Source organism: Poromitra crassiceps (genome assembly GCF_964638095.1).
Source record: "Poromitra crassiceps genome assembly, chromosome: 6".
Taxonomy (NCBI): Eukaryota; Metazoa; Chordata; class Actinopteri; order Beryciformes; family Melamphaidae; genus Poromitra; species Poromitra crassiceps.
Window position 1 is genome coordinate 29,574,163 of NC_139627.1, and position 27,968 is coordinate 29,602,130.

General features: G+C 45.6%; 1 protein-coding gene across 1 annotated transcript in view; it reads right to left on the reverse strand.

Moving 5' to 3' along the window:
• ube2f (ubiquitin-conjugating enzyme E2F (putative)) overlaps positions 1-27,968 on the reverse strand; it is a 92,601-nt gene that overhangs the window by 14,386 nt on the left and 50,247 nt on the right. Inside the window, exon 9 of the mRNA XM_083638370.1 lies at positions 26,087-26,149. Within this exon, the coding sequence (XP_083494496.1) occupies positions 26,087-26,149 (63 nt within the window). The remainder of the gene's footprint in view (positions 1-26,086; positions 26,150-27,968) is intronic.

Genomic DNA, 27,968 nt, shown 5'->3' on the forward strand with positions numbered 1-27,968 from the left:
CTAGTGTACAGCAAGAACTCCAAAGAGGTTTTACACTTAATTTCCATGTTTTCCTCTCTCTGTCTCCCTCCTTTACTCTCACTGCACTATCAAATGGCCTGGTAAAATGGTAAATGGCCTGCATTTATATAGCGCTTTTATCCAAAGCGCTTTACAATCAGTAGATAGTCTACATTCACCCATTCATACACCAATGGCGGCAGGCTGCCACGCAGGGTGCCTACACACCATCGGGAGCAAGGTGGGTTAAGTGTCTTGCCCAAGCCCTCACCGCAGGGCTCTGTGCCACTAAATCTCATCAAGCTCCATGTGTCCTGCTGTGCAACATGAACTTTCATAATATTCAAGTCTCCCACACTCACATCAGCGCACTGATTTACAGTCAGTCAGTCACGCACAACACTGACATCAACGCACTGATTTACAGTCAGTCAGTCACGCACAACACTGACATCAACGCACTGATTTACAGTCAGTCAGTCACGCACAACACTGACATCATCAACATAATGTTTCCCATCATTATTCTCATTTTAATTGAAAACTTATCAAAGTGATTATGGTGTATTTTTGCAGGGATCTGTACCAAACAAAGATGTTTTCTTAAGTCTGTAGAATATGATGTGTAGGCCAGGACATCGACAATATTCATTTGAAATGGTATTTTGACACACATTTATCCTTTAACAAATATTGCACCTCCTTGCGATTTGAAAATTGCAGGCCTTATTGCAATTTTGATTAAATTTGTATTAACTGTGCAGCTCGAGTGAGAGAGAGAGAGAGAGAGAGAGGGAGAGAGAGAGAGAATTTAAAGGAAGACATGAAGAGAGGGACAGCAGAAGAGAGAGAGGGAGCAGGGACGCAAACTCATGGGTCCCTATCGTTGCATCGGCGCTGTTTCTAGGCCGAGCGCCTGGCGCAGCCCAAATCAGTGGGCGTGGACCAGCGCACTTGATATCTTGGTCTTGGCGCTAGACGCAGCCTCAACCATTACAACCACGCCTTTTAAGCGTAAAATTATGCACCGTCAGTTCATTGGATGAGTGCAATAAACGAATCGCATGCTTGCCTTTTAAGCTCCATTCCAGTGGTCCAGCAAAACCAGACGAAACCCAAGCCTCTGATCCCCCCCCCCCCACCTCCCTTCATCCCGTCTGTCTCCATATATCGGCTATTATTCCATATTATGATGCTTCTCAAACCAATATAACTGCAGTTGAAATACTGCAAGCATGTAAAAACGCTACACTATAGCAAGATCAAAGTGAAAATAATGTTCTAAACGCATCAGCTAGAAAAATATAGCCTATTAGATTGGGGAAAGTTTGTCCAGAAAGATATCATTTTCTCTCGCCTGCTGCAGGAAGGATGATGCACATAAATATAGCCTACATTATGTAAAGTCATTGCATAAATGTGTTTTTATTGTAAAACTAAATGTGGAGTAGGGCCAAGTTATTGGAGCGGACATCACAGTATAGCAGATGACAGTAGAAGCTTCCGAAGCGCGTTCCGCTGTCACTTATCTAAATCACGTTAAATCGACAAGGGGTATATATAGCCCCAGTAGGACATATATGTTTCAAATAGGGTGGTGTTTTCATTTCGATGTTTTATTTGGTCCAATATTGAAATGTTCTACAATTGGAGGTTGTCTTACCATTACACATTATTTAGATCCTCCCTTAAAGGAGAATTTCGGTTTTTTCGAACCTGGAGCCATCTCCTACCATTAATTATGATTTGTCCACTCACCAGGCGATCGCCGCGGCGTATCTGGGCGTCCTAGCGTTGTTTTGATATCAATAGCGTCCAAGTCAGTCGTAAAGTGGAGTTGATTTGGGGCCAAGTGTGAGCCTGTATTTCCTGCATCTAAATAGCTATTTTTCTTCCCTTTTTCGCCAAATATCACCGTAATCTGATCCGTCAACATCCAGCCGAGTGTTATTTCACCCCAGGCTGTTTCCTGGACTGCACAGGGATCAAATTACCTCAAACGTGATCTAGGTCACCAAGTCTCGTGAAGTCCCGCGATACTTTCCTGTCGACTGGCCAAATACAGGCAGGACGCTTTGCGGTCGTGGTTTTAGCGTAACCTATGTGGGGTTTGGCGTAACCTATGTGGGGTTTGGCATAACCTTCGTTATTTCGAATCCCACATAGGTTACGCCAAACCCCACAAAGGTTACGCTAAAACCACGACCGCAAAGCGTCCTGCCTGTATTTGGCCAGTCGACAGGAAAGTATCGCGGGACTTCACGAGACTTGGTGACCTAGATCACGTTTGAGGTAATTTGATCCCTGTGCACTCCAGGAAACAGCCTGGGGTGAAATAACACTCGGCTGGATGTTGACGGATCAGATTACGGCGATATGTGGCGAAAACGGGAAGAAAAATAGCTATTTAGATGCAGGAAATACAGGCTACCACTTGGCCCCAAATCAACTCCATTTTACGACTGACTTGGACGATATTGATCTCAAAACAACGCTAGGACGCCCAGAAACGCTGCAGACATCGCTAGGTGAGTGGCCAAATCATAATTAATGCCAGGAAATGGCTCCAGGTTAAAAAAAAAACGAAATTCTCCTTTAATATAGGTTTTCGGCTCATTTGGTTGCTATTTAGTAGCGAAATGGAGAAACACAATGCATCTTGGGACATTCACATTGCAGTGAAGTTACAGCTTATTTTTTCTATGGGACTCTGAGCGAGGGAGTCAGAGACAGTCGGTATTGTGCCTGTCAGACTGAGGAGAGAGGGAGAGAGGTGACACAGAGAAGGGTGAAAGAGGAGAGAGCCAGAGGGGAGGGAGAGAGCCAGAGGGGAGCGCTCCGCACAACTGGCCCACTGAATAGGCCTGCTTTTCAAAGGCGCAAGGCGCTAAATTAACGCCAGGTCGGAAGATAGCAGTACGCCGGTATTTAGCGCCGACACGCCCACTTTGGCCCATTCTGGGACTGCGCCACGCCCATTCGGCCTAAAGCGCATTTGGCAGCCTAAAGCCATATTGATATCGTCCCAAAACAGGCGCAAGGCACGTTTTTTTGCGTTTAAGGCCCGTTTTAGCGCCGAAGGCTTGTGGGAGAATAGGGCCCATGGAGTGAAAAAGGCAATGGATACTGTACCAGGACAGACACAAAACTAATCATGCCTTATTTTGCCTTATTTTGGGATCGAAAAGGCGACTGTCACCTATCCCTGGGGAGGGGGAGCGAGAGAAGAAAGAGAGAAATGAAGACAGGGAGGGAGGGAGAGAGAGGAAGGAAGACTGGGCAATGAGAAGAGAGAGGGGAGGGAGGTGTGCATGGAAACGGAACCCCCAGTGAAAAGCTGCCAACAACAACAACAACAACAACAACAGTGAGTCCAGCCGTGACGACAGCAGCATCAGTTTGTGTCCGCAGAGGGCCGAGGGATCAGACCCATGCTGCTGAGGGAGCTCGTCCTCTGAGAGCTTAGTGTTGCAGCTCTGCACACACACTACCCACATCAGCACGTACAAACACTCATAGCCAACATGCACGCACGCACACACACACACTACCCACATCAGCACATACACACTCATAGCCAACATGCACGTATGCACACACACACACACACACACACTACCAACATCAGCACATACAGTACACACACTCATAGCCAACATGCACGCACACTACCAACATCAGCACGTACACACACTCATAGCCAACACGCACGCATTGCACACATACACACACACTACTCACATCAGCACGTACACACACTCATAGCCAACATGCACACACGCACACACACACTACCCACATCAGCACGTACACACACTCATAGCCAACATGCACGCACGCACGCACGCACACACACACACACTACCCACATCAGCATGTACACACACTCATAGCCAACTAGGGCTGCAACTAACGATTATTTTGATAATCGATTAATCGGTCGTTTATTTGTTCGATTAATCGGATTAAAAAATGCACTGATATTGTTTCCATCCGTTTATTGAAAAACAACTTTTTTTTTGTTAAACAAAAACTCACCGGGCTTTGCTACATCAAATAGCTTTGACAGGGCATGAACGAATACAAAATACATACAAATGTATGGTGTAAGTGCAAAAGATATCTTCATATCTTCTTAAATAAAGTGCTTTAACGCAGTGGTTCTCAACTGGTGTAGCCTCAGGACCCACTATTTTCCTTGTCATGAAGTCGCGACCCAAATTTCGGATTTTTTTTTGAACCACTCAAATTAATTGCACAAAAAATAGCGCATTAATTTAATACACAATGCCTTCATGCACTGTTATAAACTTCAAATGAACAAAAAAGTGCAACAGAAGTGCAACTAGGGCTAAAAACCAATTGAAATAAGGCAGACTTGAATTACAGGCCTATATGTTTTTAAATTTAAACAAGTCAAACTGGTCATGCTCAGAAAGTCTTATTTGAACTGTATGAAATATGAAATAAAATGCAGACTTATCTTGAATTACATGCCTATATGTTTTTAAACAAGTTAATAATAATAATAATAATAATAATAATAATAATAATAATAATAATAATAATAATAATAATAATAATAATAATAATAATAAAACAAGTTAACCTGGTCATGCTAATCCAGTTTCAATAGTCTGAATTTAACTAATATGAGATAAAAAGGAATCACAGGCAGGCTATATGATTTTTAGTTAAACTGGTCATAACTTTTAATTAAACTGGGGCCATGCTAATCCAGTTTCAATCATCTGAATTGAACTAAAATTAAATATGAAATTAAAAGGCAGACTTCTCTTGAATTACAGGCAGAGCATATGCTTCAGCTTGTTAAACAAGTAGAACTGGTCAGGCTAATCCAGTTTCAATAATCTGAATTTAACTCAAATGAAATATGAAAAAAAAAAAAAAAAAAAAAAAATTGGCCAAAAAGGCAACGAATCGATAATCAAATTCGTTGCCAACGAATTTAATAATCGATTTTAATCGATTTAATCGATTAGTTGTTGCAGCCCTATAGCCAACATGCACGCACGCACGCACACACACACACACACACACACACACACACACACACACTACTCACATCAGCAAGTACACACACTCATAGCCAACATGCACGCACACACACACAAACACTACCCACATCAGCACGTAGTCGTACACACACTCATAGCCAACATGCACGCACCCACGCATGCACACACGACCCACATCAACACGTACACACACTCATAGCCAACATGCATGGGGATACTGTCATTCGCTAGCACCTCTTTGCAGAGCACACACTGTGGGCTGTGGCACTGGCAGGGGAGCGTACTTGTTTAGATTTACGATGTAAATCTAAACGATAAATAATCAGGGTCATACTTCCTCCATTTTCTGTTCGCACCAGACGCTGTCTCCTTTTATTTTTTTCCTCCCTCTTCTTCTGTTTTTTTCCCCCATCGTGTCGTGCCTCCCCTGAAGCTCTCGCACCGCCCAGGGGAGGCGCGCCTCAGTTTGAAAACTGCTGGCTTACTGTATGACAGAATTTTTACGACCCTGTCTGTCAAAATGACAGACAACGACAAAGTCTTTAGAACGCAACCTCTGGGTAATGTATAACATTTGCATTTCAATCATGAGAGGCCAGTTCGTAGGATTTAACAAACTTTATTTAGCAATCGGCATGCATGGTAAATGCTTTGGCGCATGAGTCCATTAGCCAGTGGCGCTGCTCTTGAGGCAAGAGGAGGGCATCTGCTTAGGCTAGGAGATCCCCCCCCCGTGGGGGATCAGGAGTCACGACTCGTTGGTGGCGGACTGGGGAGGTGGGTGGGGCAAAACAACGCTCCGGAGGAGGGCTCAAGGGAGATGGACTGCTGTGAAGCTGCTGCTGTTATGATCGGCCAGAGAGAGAGAGGTGACGTAGAACCCTTGCTATATATATGAGGATTAACTGACGTCATATCTGACGTCATTACGGACGTCATACTAAGACTTTGACTGACCACGTCATACTAGAACTTGATTGACGTCAGGGGTGATCGGATTAGATTATGCACGAATGGCCTTCTGCTTGAACTATGGTCTAGAGAGACCTCACTTCAATCATGAGAGGCCAGTTCGTAGGATTTAACAAACTTTATTTAGCAATCGGCATGCATGGCAAATGCTTTGGCGCATGACTCCATTAGCCAGTGGCGCTGCTCTTGAGGCAAGAGGAGGGCATCTGCTTAGGCTAGGAGATCCCCCAAAAGGAAGATCTGATTACCGGAGGTTAATTGAGATCTGCGGGCACCGGTAGTTGATTGTACTTTTCTGGCCTTCGACCTTTTAACGACTTATGGCTACTTGCGGCTGGCGCTTCCCAACTCGGTCGGGCCTTCGATCTTGACCCCCCTACTTGCGTTGCGGCTGGCGCTTCCCAGCTCGGTCGGGCCTTGGTGACTTAGTGACTTCCCGACTTGGCGCTGGACTTGGATGACTTAGGGTTGGTGACTTAGTGGCTTAGGGGATGACTTAGGGGTTGGTGACTTAGTGGCTTAGGGGATGACTTAGGGGTTGGTGACTTGGTGGCTTAGGGGATGACTTAGGGGTTGGTGACTTAGTGGCTTAGGGGTTCCCGGCTTGGCCCTTTTTTGTGTTATTACTATTGTTATTAGTGGGCGTTTAAAGATGGGATGATCGGATCGCAGACCGGGTAGATTGTCGATCAACTCGCTTTATTTAATCAAACACGAGGGAGACCTACAGTACATGTGGTGTTTTCAAAGCAATGTAAATCAATATTTCTTGTTTGGTGGGGGGCGGGTCCTTTGCGGGCAGCGGGAGCGGGGGTGGGCGCAGGAGTATGCTAACTAAATTGATGTCTCTGCCCTTCAAAATCTGGGATCTCAACCTGGGAGACACATCGGCACAGGGAGAAACAAAAGGCATACCAAATGAGATGGCGGGCGTGGCGGACGCCAGGGTGTTCATCTGGGCGGGTTGGGCGGTGGTGAGGAGCACGTCGGCTTGCTGCGTGGGCGGGGGTGGGATCGGCTGCTGCACTGGCTGGGCTGTGGCGAACGTGGGGGGAAAGGGGGGGGGGGTTTCCAGGGCCCTCAGACGAGCATCCACTGATCTGCTAGCATCTAGCAGGGACAGCAGAATGGCTCTTGACGACCCCTGTCAGCTCGGCGGAGCTGCGAATGGTGCCGTTTCCGCTTTCCGCTGGAGGTCAGTGCGGCCAGGAAGGACATGGCGTCTCGCGGTGGCCCCACGGCCTGTATTTCCCCGGCGTCTCCCCGCTCTCGGAGCGGCTGCCTCTGCTGATCTTCGTCCGCGGCCTCTCGCACGTCCACGCCGAGCGGCCTCCCCCTCTGGCACGCTCGCACGCGTTCTTGGGCGACCGGGCGCACGCGGCACTTCGTCATCTGCTTTCCTTCCAAGGCCCGTCGCAGTGGCGCGCCCCGTGCCACGGGAACGCGCGCCGGGCCTTTTCATCGTGGCTGCGTTGGCGGCCTGTGGTCCGGCCGCTTCGCCAACGTCTTCATCAGACGTCTCGGAAAGCAAGAACGCACCGTGGCCGATCTGGAACGGGGTCTCGTTGGCTGAGCTGCTGTCGCTGTCCATGGACTGCTCTGGCTCGGAGCTCGACATGCCGGGAATGGAGTGGGAAGCGTTGAGGAATATGCGGGGAATATCTGCGTTGGATTTCCACGGGTAGAGAAGGCTTGAGTGTGCTGATTCGGTCTCCGGATATGGTGCAAAACAACGCTCCGGAGGAGGGCTCAAGGGAGATGGACTGCTGTGAAGCTGCTGCTGTTATGATCGGCCAGAGAGAGAGAGGTGACGTAGAACCCTTGCTATATATATGAGGATTAACTGACGTCATATCTGACGTCATTACGGACGTCATACTAAGACTTTGACTGACCACGTCATACTAGAACTTGATTGACGTCAGGGGTGATCGGATTAGATTATGCACGAATGGCCTTCTGCTTGAACTATGGTCTAGAGACCTCACTTTCAGAAATTTGGTACCCACAGTGCCCTATAATTGTGTGTATAATTAAAAGTGTGAAACAGTAGAATAGAGTAGGAGGGGGCACTAAAATACTGCAGCCATTGTGCCTAAAGAGGCAAATATGAGCAACGCAATTTTACAGAATTAGACAATTAGGCTACAATTAAAAATATGAACAAACCATTTACAAGAAATTTAATTGAACTCAATTGACCTGCTGCAGCCTGAACTCCTGGTCCACATGGACTTAAACTGGGCCCTCCTCGCTGGCTTGAGTATAATCAAATGCATGCTGCAGAGGTCATTAGGTTTTGCCTTATTATGAGGTTTTTGTCTTTGCCTCGGACAGACAGCTTCTCATGGCCTTCTTCATTTTGTTCTGCAAGCAGCAGGGAGATAATTAGCCCAAGGAGGGAAGGGACGCAGATGCAGCACGTAAAGATCTTATTAGAGAACTCTCTCTCTCTCTCTCTCTCTCTGTTTTTCTAACTGAGGAAACAAAAGGTGAAATATTTAGGTGGAATAACATGTTTTGCCTATCTGCAATTTTCCCACCTATCAGTCTGTTTCACTACTGGAGGTATCAAATCGGGGTGGGCCGACGAATGGGGCAAAACGAGTATCCATTTCGGATATTGTGTTTTTATCTGAATATGATTGTCATCCAATCATTTTCGGTCTGTAATCCGAGAAATCACATTTTCAGTTTGTTCTTGCCTCTGCTGTTACACACATTACAATAATTACATTATTAGTGTATATATATATATATTTTTTCAGTACTGAGTTGGAAAGCATGAATACAGGACAAGCACATGTGTGCTTATTTCACCCCACCGAGGAAGGAAGGAGATGGATCCATTTGATCAGTTAAGATAAATTATAGTCTACAAGCGACAGCATCAAAATGACAAATAAACATGATAAAAGACAGACAGCTTGATTTATAGTTTGTTAGTTGTCAAAAATAACACAGCTTTGCTGAACTTCGGTCTGTTTATATTTACATTTAATGAAGGGCGGAATAAGACAAAATAAATGTAGTTTGAAAATATTGATTAGAATAGTCCCAATTAAGGTGTCCCACACAAATTTGAAGGGCAGAACAAAGACTAATGAAGGAGTATAACGAAGGAGGGAATAAAACATTTCATTATGATATGCCTCTGCCTCTGCATTATTTCATCCATGAAAGGCAATTAACTCTCCTCTCCTCCAGCAATCTGTGCAGGTACTCAAAATATACCGGGATGCAAATTAAGTCCAGTGGGTGGAAGTGGCTACTTTAAAATCTGCCAAAGGTAAAAAAATAAAAAATAAAAAATAAAATCCCTGAATCCTTCAGGCAAACACAATAGGTAGAAACCTTGGTGCATCAACCCAACCTGAACCTGAAAGGATCTCTTCATCTCTTCACACACTGACTATGTACCAAAGCACGCAAGCACATGCCGTACTTCCATACAGACACACAACCCTCCATTCTCCATTGATATAACCTTGCAGCCTTAGTAAATGCCACAGCCAGCAAGAGAAAAGAGAGATCAAGGCTTTTCAGCCGTTACGTTGCTGACACGGACACATCATCATTTACAGACAACCTTCTGTAAATTATGCTTCAAAGCTGCAGGCGAAGGGAGCCAATCACGTCCAGCTTGGCCAAACCTCGCAGATAAATATCCTGAGTTGTTCAAAGAGCAACAGGTTAGCGGATGTGATAGATAAAATTATTACATTCCCTCAAATAAGTCATCAAACAAGTGTTATTTCTTTATGACAAGAAACTTTTTTTTCAGCGTCGGAGGCAGAGTTTGACAAGGAAATGCGCCAGCTGCAACAATCAGTCATGTTCTAGACCTTGATTTATCTGCATTCCTCACTACTTTTATCAACTCCTCTGTCCACTGGTCTCATTCCAGCTCCTCTAAAAATGGCTAGAGTCAAGCCACTGCTTAAGAAACCCTCCCTTGACCATACTGCCGTCCAAAACTACCGACCCGTCTCGCTCCTCTCATTCATCTCAAAAACCCTTGAGCGAGCAGTCTCTGAACAACTCTCTCTCCATTTCGCTCAGAATAATCTCCTGGATCCCCTACAGTCTGGCTTCAAGGCCTCTCACTCCACTGAGACAGCTCTCCTACAGTATCTGTCACTCATGCCCTGCACACTGCCAAGTCCTCATCCCTCTCCTCTGTCCTTGTCCTCCTCGACCTATCTGCTGCCTTCGACACCGTTAACCACCAAATACTTCTTTCCATTCTCTCTGACCTGGGTATTTCAGGATCTGCACTGTCTTGATTCACCTCTGGGCCCCTTCCTCTTTCTTCTTTATATTAGATCCCTTGGTCATGTGATCTCATCCCACGGCTTCTCTTACCATTGTTCTGCTGATGACACTCAGCTCTTCCTCTCCTTCTCCCCTTCTGACACCCAAATCGAGTCATGTCTACCCGCTTGCCTCAGGGACATTGTCACCTGGATGACTGCCCACCACCTCAAACTGAATCTTGGCAAGACTGAGCTACTCTTCCCTCCCTGGGAAAGACTGCCTTCTCACTGACTTTTCCATCACCATCGACAACACTACTGTACTGCTTCTCCAACAGTTAAGAACCTCGGGGTGATCCTAGATAACCAGCTATCCAACTCAGCCTTTATCGCAGCGACTGCCCGTTCCTGTAGGCTCTCTCTATATAACATATGATGCAGAATCCGTCCGTTTCTCACTAAGGTCCAGGAGTTGATACATATTGTCACGTTTTGATATTGCGATATATCGTGGGACGATATATTGTGACATCCCTAGTGGTTTTACATGTTTTTGATCGGTACAGCAGGATGGATTTGACTTTTGAATTAAAGATTTTCAGTTTGGTTTTGAGAGAATTGTTTTTTGTTTTCCAGATTTTGTTTAACCCCATTAGCAATCACGTCTGCAAGTAGTTATGCTAAAGTTTAGCATAACTAAAGTAGCAGCTAAACGAACAACATAACAGAATTAGGTGGAATACATTTACAGTATGTAAGTGAGAAGGTATATTCAGGCAGAATTATTCAAAGCTTACATCTATGTACTTCATGCACACTTCAGCTAGGGTTATAGACAGTCCATATTATTGTCTCTGGACAGGTTTTCACTGACGCTATGGCAGGAGGGAAATGCGCTTGTTAACGCTCGTTAACGCTCGTTAAGTTACTGCAGAGTCGTCCTCTCTCGCCGGCCCTTTTCGCCATTGCGCTTGAGCCCCTTGCCTTAAAAATATGCGGCCATCCAGGTATTGTAGGCATGAAGGTCGGAGGTATTGAGATGCGCATTAGTTTGTATGCTGACGACGTGATATTATACTTACATGATTCAGAGAAATCGATACCCGCTCTCCTAAAATTAATCACTGCCTTTGGTAAGCTGTCCGGATACACAATTAATTGGACGAAGAGTGGCTTTATGCCTCTCTCTGATGTCTTCACTCCCGGTTTCCTGGAAAATCTCCCATTCAAACTAGCAAAGGACCACCTCACCTATCTTGGCTTGACCATACCCAGAAATCCTAAACTAATATTTAAGTTGAATTTTGGTGATTTTGTTTCAAGACTTAAACAATGTATAGAAAATTGGAAAATTCTCCCCTTGTCCATGATTGGCCGTATAAACTCAGTTAAAGGCCCATTCCGTCGGTTCTGGCGAGAAATAAATGTGCACAAAGTGTTTTTTATTGGCAATGAGTGAATGCGCCTTGACGTAACTTAAAAATGGCGACCAAGGGCGTTTCTCTCCGACCAGCCGTTCAGAAGATACATGGAAATACCGCAGTTTCGAAGGGGTTAGCATTTCCCGCCACAGCTAGAGGATGTGACGTCTGCGCGTTCACGAGCTTGCCTCTTGTCCTAGACGGCTAACAGGAAATGGCTAACGTTACATTCGTCGCTAGCTGCTAGCAAAAGGAAACAACAACACAGACTCCAGAAAAAGTCCACACTAAATAAATAAATAAATAAATATTTATCTAATGAAGCCCGTCTGGCCAGACAGCAGCAATGTGACCGACATAGGGGGGAAAGAGTCAGGACTGTGTTTTCGGTTCGTGAAGGGAACTTGCTGCTTGTAGCTACTGTAATGTGGTTTTGACCAGATAACGTTAGCTGCTTGCTAATGGATTTTCAAGATTCAAGATTTTTATTGTCACTCCGTAGTACAAGTATCTGACCACCTGGTCAGAAACTCTGCTAACATTACCGTCTTGTGTGAAGTAATGCAACCCTAACGTTACTACCGTTATGCTTATGGTCATGGAACATTATTGTTTGACTGCAGTTAGCTGCGGTGGTGAGTCTGTAGGGTTGCCAACAGTCCCGTATTAGCCGGGACATCCCGTATTTGGGTCAAAAGAGACGTGTCCCGTACGGGACGCCACTTGTCCCGTTTTTAAGGGAAGAGGCATATATATTACGACCTGTCTGTCTGCTTGCCTGTGTGTTTGTGTGCTGTATGCAATGGCTGTATGAGATAACACGAAGGGCGCTAGGACCCTGGGGGTGCCGGCGTGCTGCAGCCGCTCAGTTGATGACAGGGGGCAGGCACAGCTGCACAGAGCGGGGGTGTGTGTGTGTGTGTGTGTGTGTGTGTGTGTGTGTGTGAGACTCTCAGGTGGGGCGGCTATATTATCTGACAGCGTGTGGTGTGCCACAATCACATGTGGAAAAATGAGCGTACGACGTGAGCATGAAAGCGATGGAGACGGCGATGCGGGCCCGGCCCTCCAAAAAAGAAAAGACTGTGTTCATATAGTAAAGTTTGGGAAGAAAGGTACTGTACACGTGGGTTAAGCCGGTGAGTAGAGAAGTGTCACAAGCCTTCTGCACACTTTGTAGAAGAGAGTTTTTAGTCAGCCACGGGGGAGAAAGTGACATAAAACAACATGCTGCCACAGACATGCACAAGCGGGCTGCACAGGCTAAAGGTGCATCTAGCATTACTCCATTCTTCGCTGCTAAATAAAATTTAGCAGTTCAGCAGTTATGCCATCTTCTTTGGTGTGTGATTATTTTCAAAGTCACATTTGAAAGACCAGATTCAAATCACGCATTTTCAAACCTTTCAATATTATGTGAAATGTTTCTCTATCAAGGTAAATGGCAATAACAGCTAGTAATGAAAACAGAAAATAATCACTGTAAAGGGAATAACATAACACATTTTTTAGAGTTGAATGTAATTTTTTTTAATATCATAGAACCCCCCCCCGTTGGTCCGACCGTCCCGTATTGCTGGGATGGAATGTTGGCAGCCCTATGAGTCTGCTATTACAGTATAACCATAACGTTAGCTTGATGCTATACACGGCTAAGTAATAGATTTAGCTATATTTATAGAAATTACCACCAGCCCCACTAATAACGTTACTGTCTTGTGTTGATAATTAATCTAACAGTCGCAAATATGCCTAACGTTAGCCTACTGTCTGTTATGCTTACGGTACATTGTTTGACTGTTCAGTTTGGTCAACTCCAGGCATTACACGGTACCGTACATACAGGGGGAGCAGGCTATTTCCTGGCTTGTGCTAACGTGAGTATCCACTTCCCCGCAGCCAGCAGGCTCTGACTGCAGTTAGCTGCAGTGGGACTGCACATAGTAACGTTAGCTTGATGCTAATCGCGGCTAACTAATATTAATTTACATTTATAGAAATTACCACCAGCCCCACTAATAACATTACCGTCTTGTGTGGATAATGAATTTAACAGTCGTAAATATGCCTAACGTTACTGTTATGCTTATGAAACATTGTTTGATTGTTCAGTTTGGTCAACTCCAGGCATTACACGGTACCGTACATACAGGGGGAGCAGGCTATTTCCTGGCTTGTGCTAACGTGAGTATCCACTTCCCCGCAGCCAACGCAAGCCAAAACACGGCCAAACATGCCACAATAACGTCCCCTAATTCATCCAGAATCCTTCCTGGGCATCTCGAGGCTGATCTGACCGATAAATTGTCCAGGTTGCCGTTTTCAAGTGACTTTTATGAGTTAACGTTACAAAGCAACCAACAGCTCTGCTGTTGCCAGGCAACTGCTTGTGCACGTGCGAGTATGGTGCCCGCACGTCAGCTCGTTCACACACTGCCTGCAGTTACTCTAACGGCCACCGGCGTCAGTAACAGTGACAATTGACGGAATGGGCCTTTAAGATGGTTTCACTCCCCAGGTTCCTCTATTTGTGTCAAAATCTTCCCATTTTTCTCACGTCTGCTTTCTTCAAAGAGCTGGACTCCATAATTCTGTCCTACATCTGGAACTATAAGAACCATAGAATTTCTAAAATTCATTTACAAAAACCTAAATCTGAAGGAGGGTTAGCCTTACCAGTGTTCAGGCACTACTATTGGGCTGCTAATGTTAGGGCTCTGGGGCCGGTTGCACCAACTGGTCTTACACTGGTCTTAAGCTAAGTTGGTCGTAACTTTACGACCTAACAGCTACGCCAGTTGCACCAAGACGGCTTAAGCCTTCTTTTCACTACGCCCAGGCGAGAGTTACGCCTGGTCAGGAGGAGGCGTAGCGCCTGCCTGTAACAGAGATCTCCGTGTCTTATCAGCGGAGACCGTTTTGAGTCCTTACCCTCATCGTCGTAACACAGCCAGTTCTCCATCTTTTGAAGCATGATGCTAGATTACAACGAGCTAGTTGTGTGGCTTAGCCTTCCAAAATGTTGCCGTAAATTTTTTAGAATGTAATACATAGAATTGGGAACGTTACATTCAATTTCATTCAGACTGTCTTTCTGGCTCAATCGCCGCCATTTTTCCCCCGGAGCGAGGGAGGGTGAGAGGAGGGAGGGTGTTTTACAGTAGTGGCTGAGAGAGCGTAGTGGCACAGTGCTCCAAGCAGGTCGCGAGGCACATTTTTTGCAACATCATCCAATCAGGGTGCATTCCCTGGCAATTCACATGGACGCGCGTTGCTACGACCAGCATAGTTAAGACCAGACGTAAGCCGTGTTGGTGCAACAGGCGTAAGTCCATGGTCTTAACTAAGACCGACGTAGGAGTTACGACCAGGCATAGTTAAGACCAGTTGGTGCAACCGGCCCCTGATGTTTTGGCGGCAGGCGACTTCTGTTAATCTGGCTTCTGGGGCCCCCCGGTGGCTGAGGATGGAGGCCAGCTCTGCTGCAGATTCTTCCTTGTCAGCCTTGTTGTTTTCTAAGCTAGAAAGGCCCGGGGCTCTAACAAATTTAAGCTTTTTTGTTAAAAACTCAGTCAGAATCCTAGGCCAGGTTCGGAGAGTTATGAATATATACCTGATGTCTCTGTTCATACGCCAATTTGTTTTAATCACAGTTTTTTGTCCTCGCGATCAGACAAAAACTGCCATGCCTGGAGTGAGAAGGGGCTGGTTTCCTTCAGAGACCTATACATAGACGGCCATTTTGCGTCCTTTGATCTTCTGAGGAGGAAATTTGATTTGCCCAACACACATTGGCTTACATACCTACAAGTTAGAGCTCATGTTCGATCCAAGATTCATGACTTTGAAGTAATCCCAAATGAACATGCCTTTTTTGATGTTTTGTTAAGCCCCCCCAACTCCAGGCATCTTATTTCTGGATTTGTGTATGTATTTGATGGCTGCACCAGAGCCCCTACTGAGAGGATAAGAGAGGCGTGGCAGGAGGAACTTGGTGTTGATTTATCAGAATTTATATGGGACAGGAGTCTATCTGTGGTCCAACTCTGCTCAATCAACAGCAGACACCAGCTGATCCAATTTAAAGTCACTCACCGTCTTCATTATTCGAAGTCTAAGTTGCACAAGATTTATCCCTCGGTCTCACCACTTTGTGATAGGTGTCAAGTGTTAGAGGGTACATTGTCCCATGCCTTTTGGTTTTGCCCTTTATTATCTACATTTTGGTCCAAAATATTTGATTGGTACTCCAAGGCCTATAAAGTAACCCTTCAGCCGGAGGCGGAACTTGCCATCTTCGGCTGCTCTGAATCTTCTCTGCTCCTTCCTACTGCTGTGCAGCAGTCTCTGACGCAGGGGACGACCGTCGCCAAGAGACTCATCCTAAGGGAGTGGAAGTCCCCCTCCCCACCTTCTTTTCAGCTATGGCTGTCAGACATGGTTTCTGTTATACGTATGGAGAGACTCAGGTTCCTGAGGACCAATTCGCTTAGGAAGTTTTCTACCATCTGGGATCCATTTATGGCCTACTTGGACGAGGTTAGGGGCAACGGGTAACTCACCCAACTGATCTCTCGTTGACTCCTCACACTGGATTCTATATATCATGGTAGCACCTCACTACGATGTTGTAATGTTGATACGTCTATGCTTTTTCTTTCTTTTCCTTTCCTGTGACTGAGCTTGTGTGTCTTTGTTTTTGTTTTTTTGTTTTGTTCTTGTGTGTCTTTATTGCATATAAAAAATGACAAATAAAATATATAAAAAAAAAAAGTTACTGCAGAGTCCGCTGTAAGGCCAGTCAGCTGCGTGTGAGGAAGATGAGAGAGAATCCGTGTGTGTGACATCACCTTATTAATATCGATATCAGATTTTATGAATTAATATCAGTTCCTTCAAATGAGTATCGATTCAAAATTGATACAGTACCGGTATATAGATATTTTTTTTTACCCAGCCCTACTTTACCAGGTGCAGGTCAGGGAAAGTGGAAATGCAAGTGTCATTGCTATCTTACACCCCACACACAGTTGCCAATTTAACTCCCTGCACCCCTGCTGGGAAAATATCAATTGGATTTGCGTCCATCTGCGCGCCGTGAGTGGGCCAGTCTGAAAATGAGGTGTGTCAGGAAATATCCTGGCATTGTGCCATCTTGTGGTAGACTGGAAACAACTGTGCTAAAATCAACTAAAAGCTGGTATTAATCCAGCCCAGTCTGGTGCACTAGTATTTCCTTGCCTCCAGGACGCACTGGTGTGGTTGAACAATGCGTGTGCCACGCACGCGCGCGCGCGCGCACGCACACACACACACACACACACACACACACACACACACACACACACACACACACACACACACACACACACACACACACACACACACACACACACACACACACACACACACACACACACACACACACACCCTTCAAGACTACCAACAGTACAGAACCAGTGGGCCACTCTGAATCCCCAAATAACAATACACACACTCCACCCATGAGGATGCTTCCTATTTCCTATCAGCCACTCTAGCCAGCAAATGTATTCACAGTGCAGCCACTGAACTTCAAAAGCCCACACACACACACACACACACACACACACACACACACACACACACTAATATACACAAATACCCAGTACCACCCACCACCCACGTGCTGCAGAGGCTGACTGCGGCAGGCTGCAGCTCAGTGAAGTGGGTGATGGTTGGATGAGTCCATGTTTTCAGTTGCTGTCACTGCAGAGCAGCACAACAGTTTGACACAGGGTGGGAGGGGGTGGGGCTGAGAGGCAGCACAACAGTTTGACACAGGGTGGGGCTGAGAGGCAGCACAACAGTTTGACACAGGGTGGGAGGGGGTGGGGCTGAGAGGCAGCACAACAGTTTGACACAGGGTGGCAGGGGGTGGGGCTGAGAGGCAGCACAACAGTTTGACACAGGGTGGGAGGGGGTGGGGCTGAGAGGCAGCACAACAGTTTGACACAGGGTGGATGGGAGGGGGTGGGGCTGAGAGGCAGCACAACAGTTTGACACAGGGCGGGAGGGGGGGGTGGGGCTGAGAGGCAGCACAACAGTTTGACACAGGGTGGGAGGGGGTGGGGCTGAGAGGCAGCACAACAGTTTGACACAGGGTGGGTGGGGGGGTTGAGAGGCAGCACAACAGTTTGACACAGGGTGGGAGGGGGGGTTGAGAGGCAGCACAACAGTTTGACACAGGGTGGGGGGGGGTTGAGAGGCAGCACAACAGTTTGACACAGGGTGGGGAGGGGGTTGAGAGGCAGCACAACAGTTTGACACAGGGTGGGAGGGGGGGTTGAGAGGCAGCACAACAGTTTGACACAGGGTGGGAGGGGGTGGGGCTGAGAGGCAGCACAACAGTTTGACACAGGGGGGGAGGGGGGGTTGAGAGGCAGCACAACAGTTTGACACAGGGTGGGAGGGGGTGGGGCTGAGAGGCAGCACAACAGTTTGACACAGGGTGGGGAGGGGGTTGAGAGGCAGCACAACAGTTTGACACAGGGGGGGAGGGGGGGTTGAGAGGCAGCACAACAGTTTGACACAGGGTGGGGGGGGGTTTGAGAGGCAGCACAACAGTTTGACACAGGGTGGGGGGGGTTGAGAGGCAGCACAACAGTTTGACACAGGGTGGGGGGGGGGTTGAGAGGCAGCACAACAGTTTGACACAGGGTGGGAGGGGGGGTTGAGAGGCAGCACAACAGTTTGACACAGGGTGGGGGGGGGTTGAGAGGCAGCACAACAGTTTGACACAGGGTGGGAGGGGGGGTTGAGAGGCAGTACAACAGTTTGACACAGGGTGGGAGGGGGGGTTGAGAGGCAGTACAACAGTTTGACACAGGGTGGGAGGGGGTGGGGCTGAGAGGCAGCACAACAGTTTGACACAGGGTGGGAGGGGGTGGGGCTGAGAGGCAGCACAACAGTTTGACACAGGGTGGGAGGGGGTGGGGCTGAGAGGCAGCACAACAGTTTGACACAGGGTGGGTGGGGGGGTTGAGAGGCAGCACAACAGTTTGACACAGGGTGGGAGGGGGGGTTGAGAGGCAGCACAACAGTTTGACACAGGGTGGGGGGGGTTGAGAGGCAGCACAACAGTTTGACACAGGGTGGGGAGGGGGTTGAGAGGCAGCACAACAGTTTGACACAGGGGGGGAGGGGGGGTTGAGAGGCAGCACAACAGTTTGACACAGGGTGGGAGGGGGGGTTGAGAGGCAGCACAACAGTTTGACACAGGGTGGGAGGGGGGGTTGAGAGGCAGTACAACAGTTTGACACAGGGTGGTCAAGCATGGGCCAAGGAAGAACCCTTCACACTTTGGAGCAGATCCGGATAGGCGGACGTCTGCGCTCTCCGAGTGCCCTTCTAGTTGAGAACAAAACCACTTGTGTTGAATACAAACCCCTAGTGTGAATAGCTTCTGTTCAGGTGTAATTGGTGAGGTGAGTAAATAATGATCACAACCTGGCTTCAGTTTCCTGTTTTACAAAGTTCGATAAACAACACAAGAAACCCTAAGTGGACAGAGTGACTGATGGTTGCAGTAGAGGCATTGGGAGTGCTGGGTCGGTGTGGGGCAAGTTTGTACAGTGGCTCTATTTCAAATCAATAAACAGCAACCAAATGTACCACAAAGGCAGATGTCCTTTTTAAAGTTGAATTTAGCTTTCTGGAGAAAATAAAATGCTGGTCACCATGTTTTAGGCAAATAATGATGCGCACTGACAGTGTTACGTTGGAAGATGATGATTTATGTGATGCTGTGTGCCTATTTGTGTTCACACCCCATATCCATTTAGATGCAAGTGATGTCATGGCGAGCCACGAAATTACCGAACGGACGCAGGTGGGAAAATATCCGCTTGCACACAACAAAATTACCTCTTCCCCGGCACAAGGTCACTCTGCTCGATGTGCACAGGCATGGAAATGGGGCACTATGGATGTGTGTGTGTGTGTGTGTGTGTGTGTGTGATTACACAAATCCAAATTGATAACTTTTTCCCCTTTTCACTCATAGTAATTCAATCTATGTATAGTGTATATGCCTAAGAGTAATTAATGAGACACTGTGGGTCACCAAGGCATAAATTAACCACAAATTGCTGTTTATTTATGACACCAAAATAGAAGGATTTATTTTGTTTCCTTTGCAAAAAGCTTCCACTTGACACTTTCTCTCTCCTCACTCTCTCTCACAGATGCACTAATACATTCATACCAGTGCTGTAGTGGTACAAATAAAGGTGAGTAAACTATACATTTCTAGGCAGCTTTCTCGCGCATCACACAGTTATAAAAAAAAGGTGGATAAACTTCAGTTGCCCATATACGAGACTAGAACCACTGAAACTGAATATATCCCTATAATATCATTTTATTATCATCATCATCGTTGTTGTTTATTTTGTGTACTGTAGGCTGTACCACGAATGTTGTACAAGAAGATCCAGGATCTGTCCTTGATCTGGTTTGGCTAAACCAGATAATTGCCATCTAGCTGGATTTTAGTTAACTCGTACTACGAAGGTAGATCGCCACTCGTTAAGTGGAACCAGGTTTTTCTAATCAAGCTGAGAGCTCGTGCACATGAAAATGCCCGTGCGCAGGAGCTCGTGCCCGCAAAAGAGGCGTGGTTTTTAACAACTGCCAATCACAATGCAATATGGACTGCTCCAACTCCTACAGCGCCAGACACGCCTATTTCCTCATTCATTCAAAGCCAAATCGTAAAGCTTTACTACTGTATGTCAGAATAAAAATCCGCGTTGGATATTATTAGTCTGTTCCCGAATGACTGTCTAAAGTTACCACTTTTATTCACATCAGTCATTTCTTTGAAGAGCGGTTTCTGCCTCCACGTAGGCTATCTACAGCAGCTCAATTCACCCTCTCAATAAACTCAATATAACCTGCATGTCTATTTCCAAAATCCGTAGGCGTTTTTAGACCATTTAGGCTCAATGAATAATAATGATCTCATGATGTGTTTGGTCACACTGATGGAATAATTCCTATAGGCTAATCAATAAAAAAATAATGATAATAAAATTTAAAAAGGCTGCTGAACTGAATCGACACGGTACGTGCGGGCATATATTTCATCTATAAAAAATAGCCTATTTTGTGGTCACATATAGGCTATTTGCAGCAGAGTCGCATATCTCCATATTTCATACAATGACTATGCTGGAAATAATATGAAGTTCAATCACATCATACAGGCCAAAAGCAACACAGTTGCAGCTGCAAAATGCAGGAGTAGCCTAGATATGAATCATAGATATGAATAATCTGTGTGCAGGCGATCCCATATTAAATTGCTTAGATAGTAGTAGGCTATTCTGACATGTATGACTATGTCCAACCCAACGTCAGCCTCAGCTCCATTGCGCACACGGCACCGTGCGCTTTGGAGACGTTTATGTAACCTTTTTATGCCGGTTTAGTGATATTTCTCCACTCACCATTCAGCTGCAATCGATCGGCGGGGTCAAACAACGTATCTAGCCTACTTGAGAGCACAAAAATGTATATATAAAAACATATTCCAAAGTGGTAAGTAGGGCTTAATTTAAATGTAGCCTGCAACAAGTGCAAGGCTAATCAGTCCTCGATTAACACGTTCACTGCCATTGACGAGTTGATACGTCAAAAAAAATCCAACGGTTGACTGCCAATGACGAGTTGATACGTCAAAAAAAAAAACGTTGATCTAACCCTTTTACATCTCTTATATAAATATTGGAGCTGCCGAACGTGTACAACCCATTCCACCGACCCACTAAGTGGCGACAGTGCTGAGCACTAGAGACTCCAGACTAGAAAAAGCAGAGCCAAAACTGCAGGGGAACGCGCGATGAAACCATTCTCATACTGTAAAATGGATTGGCGAAAACGCTTTCGCGCTGATTGCTGGCGGTGGGGGATTGCAAATTTGCATAATAGATTATGGGTGCAACACACTTTGAAACACGCAGCATAAATAAGACCAGAATCGCAAAAGAAACAAGCGAGCCCATCCTCGCCCAGCGGCCGCCAGCAGACAGGAGCAGCAGCAGGAGCAGCAGCAGAAACGAGCTTGTGACACGCCCGCTACAGCCAAGAAGAACACACACGGAGGGAGGAGTTTGAAGTAGAGGGGGGTTTCCTGCTGTTATGGAGGAAATTACTGTTCAAAACTATTGTTTAGATGTCTGACGTCTTACTGATGCCAAAAATGAATGGTTAAAGTGACTGTTCTATCGAATTTCACAAAAAGCTATTTATCTCAGCTTAAATTTTCAGACGCTGAAACCATGCTGTATTCAAGTGCTAATGCCTACATAACTACTAACTCTACAAACTAACTCTTTTAGACAGAGAAAGCACACATTCTATTAGTTCTTTTGAGATATTTTGTGTTCACAAAATCTTAGCAGAAAAGAATCCTCTGGTCTTGAAAGATGAGCCAGAATCCTCAAAAAAACCCTCTGGCAGAAGCTACCTACAGTAAAAAAAAAACGGCTGGCAGTGAATGTGTTAATTCAACAGGAGCCATTTTTTTCTTTTTTCTTTTCTTTTCTTTTGAATGCAATGTATTTTTCATATGGGGACCATATGAATGGCGACTCGCTGTTTCCAGACAGCTGATTGGTAAGCAGGTGGCCTTTCATGGGTTTTGATCTTATCATCTGAACTTAACCTGCTACAAAGCAGGTTAGCCGTAGAGCATAAGTTGCTATGGTGATCTATCTCGGTAAGAGGTTAACTAGCGTCGTGGTACAGCAAACCTAGGGTTAAACCTGAAGTTACCTCGCTAAGCCACTAATCTTGCTTCGTGGTACACCCTACTGGTGTGATCTTTGTTGTTGTTTATTTTGTGTACTGGTGTGGACTACTTATTTGTTGTACTGGTATGTTCTATATAGAACCTTTTGAGCATTTCATATGTACCAAGCTATAGAACCCGTAAAGGTTCTATATAGAAACACTTCTTCTAAGAGTGTGGGGTACAAATAATTATGCCTAAGTAACCAACAATCAATATTGAATTCATTTATTGAAAGTTTTGAGTTGGGTTAGGGTTAGGGTTGCAGCCTGGAGGCTGTTATAGCCCATGGTTTTTACAAGGGTCAGCCAATATTATTTCAAATTCAATGGCTTTACAATGATTTTTCCCAGCACTATTTGTCTTCTCTTTGCACAAAAGCAAGAAACTATTCCCTAATCCTTACTGCATTTCATATCACATGTTCACATGTTTAGTTGTCCTTCACAGAATAGCCTACAGAGAAAGAGAGAGAGAGAGCTGTGCGTATTTGCTTTATAATAGGACCTTCAAGTGACACCTTGACTTAACTTGATCAGAGGGAAATCGTTAACGTCTCGTTTATGAGATTACGTAAGTGATTCACTCTTCAGTTACAGAACACTAGCATCCATTTCCCCCACAAATTTTTATCCAAGCGGTGTTCAGATCACCAAGTGCGCTCAGGTCACCAAATGCGCATGGCTGGCACTGCATTCAAACTGGATAATTTAATTTACTTCTGATATTGTACCTCAGACACACGGCTACTCAGCTAGCCTCTGGGTAGTTGTTTGAGGAGAAGCACTGCCGCTGTCTGGGCGGGCGGGTGTGAGAGTCCGAGGAGCTGGGCTCCGGCTGCCTTGGTCGGAGAGGCAGCTTGTGAAAGACACCGACCTCACCGGTGCTTGGCCGCGCTCTCCCTGGGAAGTGGCGCAGGGCACATCACCGGCAAGGCGGAGGCGAGTAGGTGTGATAAGGTTGGCTCATTTTTTTCTTTTCTTAATTGGTGTGTGAAGTCCTTGGTGTGCTCTGTCAACAACGGAGTTCACTCAAACTAGTGTCCTCTAGAGAGAGAGTGGCGACAGCGGAGGACCAAAATGCGCGACTCATTAGCCAATGAACAGCCAGGAACGGGTCTCGCGCTACTTTTGAATGCCAAAATAAAGCTGATAATGTACAATTTGATTCAAGAAAAAGAAAAGAACAATTCAAAGTACAACACAAACTGTCCATTTTGCTGCAACTCGACAGTGCTGCTTAATCCAGGACCTTACTTCCTGGAACTCTTGAGAGTAAACAACTGGTCCATTGGAGTGAATGGAGATGTCGCGACTCTTCTATCTACACGGCTCTGCCTCTGACTCAAACTTATGCCGTTTTGAAAAAGGTGCGTAAACAGCGTTTATGTGCATTTAGCCTCTACTACAGCCCTGAATACACTACACTGTAAATTGGTCTCAACTACATCCTACACCTCAGTATTTAAGACTCCTCCAAACAATCATACGTTCCATGAACTGGCTATCATGTCCCTCTCTTGCACGCACGCACGCCCGCGCGCGCGCACACACACACACACACACACACACACACACACACAGAGCCAGAAGTGCACACGTGCAGACACATACACGTTCAGACTCTCACACCTAATGGGGCCGAACGGCAGTCATTACCACACACTGCTGGGTACACCCCAGTGCATTATGGGAAAAAGGGTATCTGTAGCGTGTCAAATGTCAAACACTCTACTAAGAAAAGCTTTCAGTTCGTCACAGCTTGAGCTCCACTAAGCTGTGATGTCTGCCCTGCAGAGTCAAGATTGTCCAACTGGCACTCCAGGACAGCAAATACAGTACTGTGCAAATACAGTACTGTAAGTACATAAAGCAAATACAGTACTGTAAGCACAACACCAAGTACATAAAGCAAATACAGTACTATAAGCACAACACCAACGTGGACCAACGTGCTCGCTTTATACAGGATCGCTGCAATATTATTTGTTATATTTTCTGAGTAATATTGATGAATCAATCAATCATTCAAGCTTTATTGATGGTCTCAGGTCCATAGAAAATACATAAAAAGAGACACAAGACAAATGTACAATTACACTGATACATACAGGCTCTTCAGCCAGTGCAGGAACAGCTCTTCATAGGGTTAGACAACGCCACTATGATGCTGTACTATCTATTTAAATAAAGTAATTTCGGTTGGGAGTTTGTTACGTTTATTTATTTTTAATCAAGTGCTGTTATCTTTGACACAAAGTACTTGATTTAGTACGGTACTATGACACAGGCTAGTCATTTGACAAATGCGGCATTTAAAATAGAGTGCATTAGATATTAAATTCTCCAGCCATCTAGGTAATGGGATCCTTTATTAGCCTATTGACAATATAAGACAATACAAGAATACCCCCCCCCCCCCACACACACACACACACACACACACACACACACAAAACGGTGCGACCAAGTCATGTGCTGTGCGACCAACTGAAAAAGTTGGTCGTTGAGGAAGCCGTTTTTTGTGATTTTGTCTTTCTGTATTTTTTTGTCTTCTGACTATTGATGTGACCGGCCGCTACGCTGCATAATTACTTACACAACTACACTGTCAAATTCCTCCTATGTAATCTGATTATCTACTGTGTCAATAAAAGTCATTCTGATAGCCTTTCTTTGCTAACCGAACCTGTTGTGTGCTCTTATTCTTCAACCCACCACACCACTGGTAATGTTACCCAACACATGCTGCAGAAAATGTAGTTATGAAGTTATAGTATGTATTGTCCGAATATGCTTTCTATGTGTGCTGTGAACAGTAGCGTATGGATAAAGTTGTGTTGAATTTATCCTCTCGTACCCATGTTGGCCGCTCCCAAGTCACAGAACTAAAATGGTTGTCAATTGAGAGCAGGGTCAGGCATTTGAAGGTGGGTCTTAACCACAGAATAGTGTTTGGCTCCGTCCCCAACTACTTAAAAAATGATTTTAAACTAGACAGTGATACTCATGGGTACTCGACTAGAGCTAGTGAGACAAATTTTGCCCCCGGGTAGGTTCAGGACTGCTTCAGGGAAAAACACCTTTCTGTCCTCAGCAGCTACAGAATGGAATTTGTTGTCACCCCGTTTTAAAGAAATGGTCACTGCCAACCGTTCTAAAAGAGCAGTGAACGGATGGCTGATGAGCTGCTGACAGCAGTTTCCTTGTTTGCCTGTACACAGCGTACACAGCGCATGCTGGCGGCCATGTTTAGAAAGTAGTTCCGGCTACCTATTTTCCTTAAAAAAAAAGATAATTTCTCTGCATTTTGGATTAATATTTCATCTCGTGGTGAGTACCCGAGTCACAACATCCCTGAATCGAATCGTAATGAAATCGTAGATTTTGTGATATTGGCAAATATCGCATCATTGTCCAATGAATAGATACAATATTGTACTGTATCGTGAACAAATTTGTGATTCCCACCCCCTAGCAAGCAGGTAGTGACAAAGTCTCTAAGCTGTTCAAAAACTGCACAAAAAAAAGCATGAAGCTTGTGTCATCCCTAGTATTCTCTGACCTTGTCTCTTAGATGATGTTCTGCTGCGTCGATGTTCAATGGGTCATCAAAGTTCAGCAGGTCCTGCAGCAGAGGTGGAGACAGAGGGAGGAAGAGAGGGAAGAGCAGCAGAGGTGGAGACAGAGGGAGGAAGAGAGGGAAGAGCAGCAGAGGTGGAGACAGAGGGAGGAAGAGAGGGAAGAGCAGCAGAGGTGGAGACAGAGGGAGGAAGAGAGGGAAGAGCAGCAGAGGTGGAGACAGAGGGAGGAAGAGAGGGAAGAGCAGCAGAGGTGGAGACAGAGGGAGGAAGAGAGGGAAGAGCAGCAGAGGTGGAGACAGAGGGAGGAAGAGAGGGAAGAGCAGCAGAGGTGGAGACAGAGGGAGGAAGAGAGGGAAGAGCAGCAGAGGTGGAGACAGAGGGAGGAAGAGAGGGAAGAGCAGCAGAGGTGGAGACAGAGGGAGGAAGAGAGGGAAGAGCGACAGAGCGAAAAAGAAACAAAAAATAGTCAAGTCAAAGAAAGTCACAAAACTTGATCAAGGGCGGTTCGCCAATCCTTAGTTGTTCTTGAAGAGAATTTCATTTATACTGCTTTCCTGTTGTTTCCCACCAAGAAAAACCTCTCAGGTAGATAGATACCCACTGCAGCGCTATTTGCTGTTTCATTTTCCTGCCCTGGAAAGACACTGTAGCCACTTGCTGTCAGTAATGTCACCCTGGATTTTGCTCCCGCAATAAACAAAACAGCATCATTATTATTACTGTTTATTCCACGTGTGAATAGCAAATCGGGAAAGAATACTTTTTCCTTTTACGCCCCGGACAAATGGAACAGGCTCCAGGACTCACTCAAACCGGAGCGATTGGTCTCTATAGTCCTTACTCCTTGAAGATACATTACATAGGGATTGCTCTTGTTTTTGTTAATGTGCTTTTCATCATCTTATCTTGTTATTTATTTGTACTGTAATTTTGTATTTTATTTTTATTTATTTTTGTAAATGTCTATGCATTGTAACAGGGTGTCCTTGCAACTGAGAGCTTGCTCTCAAGGGCCTCCCTGTATAAATAAAGGTTAACACGTTGAGTGCCAAGGACGAGATATCTCGGCTTACATAATCCAACCGTTGAGTGCCAAGGACGAGATATCTCGGCTTACATAAACATTTTTTTTTTTTGACGGTGGGACATCGATCAACCCCTTTTACGTCTCCTACACCAGAATTGGAGGTATTGAATGTGTATAATCTATTTTACCGACCCACTGAGTGTCGACATGTCTCTCCACAGTAGAAAGAGGCGACCCAAAACTGGACGGAAAAGCGCGACGAAGCCGTTCTCATACTGTAAAATTGATGGTGAAAACGCTTTCACTTTCGCGCTGATGCACAGCGGTGGCAACGGTGGGGGGTTCCAAGAATAGATTGGATGCACACTTTGAAACACGCAGCATAAATATGACCAGAATCGCATCAAAGCTCTCAACCAAAACTCCACGAAACGAGCGAGTCCACCCAGACTTCCTCAAACAGCGGCCGCTCAAACAGGCAGCAGCCAGGCAGCAGCAACTTCGTTGTGACACGCCCGCTGGAGAGCCAGGGAGGCAGGAGGAGAACACACACGGAGGGAGGAGTTGGAAGCAGAGGGGGGTTTCCTGCTGTTATGGAGGAAATTACTGTTCAAAACTATTGTTTAGATGTCTGACTCTTACTGATGCCAAAAATGAATGGTTAAAGTGACTGTTCTATCGAATTTCACAAAAAGCCGTTTATCTCTGAATAATTTTTCTGATGCTGAAACCATGCTGTATTCAACTGCTAATGCTTACATAACTACTAACTCTACAAACTAACTCTTTTAGACAGAGAAAGCACACATTCTATTAGTTCTTTTTAGATGATTGGT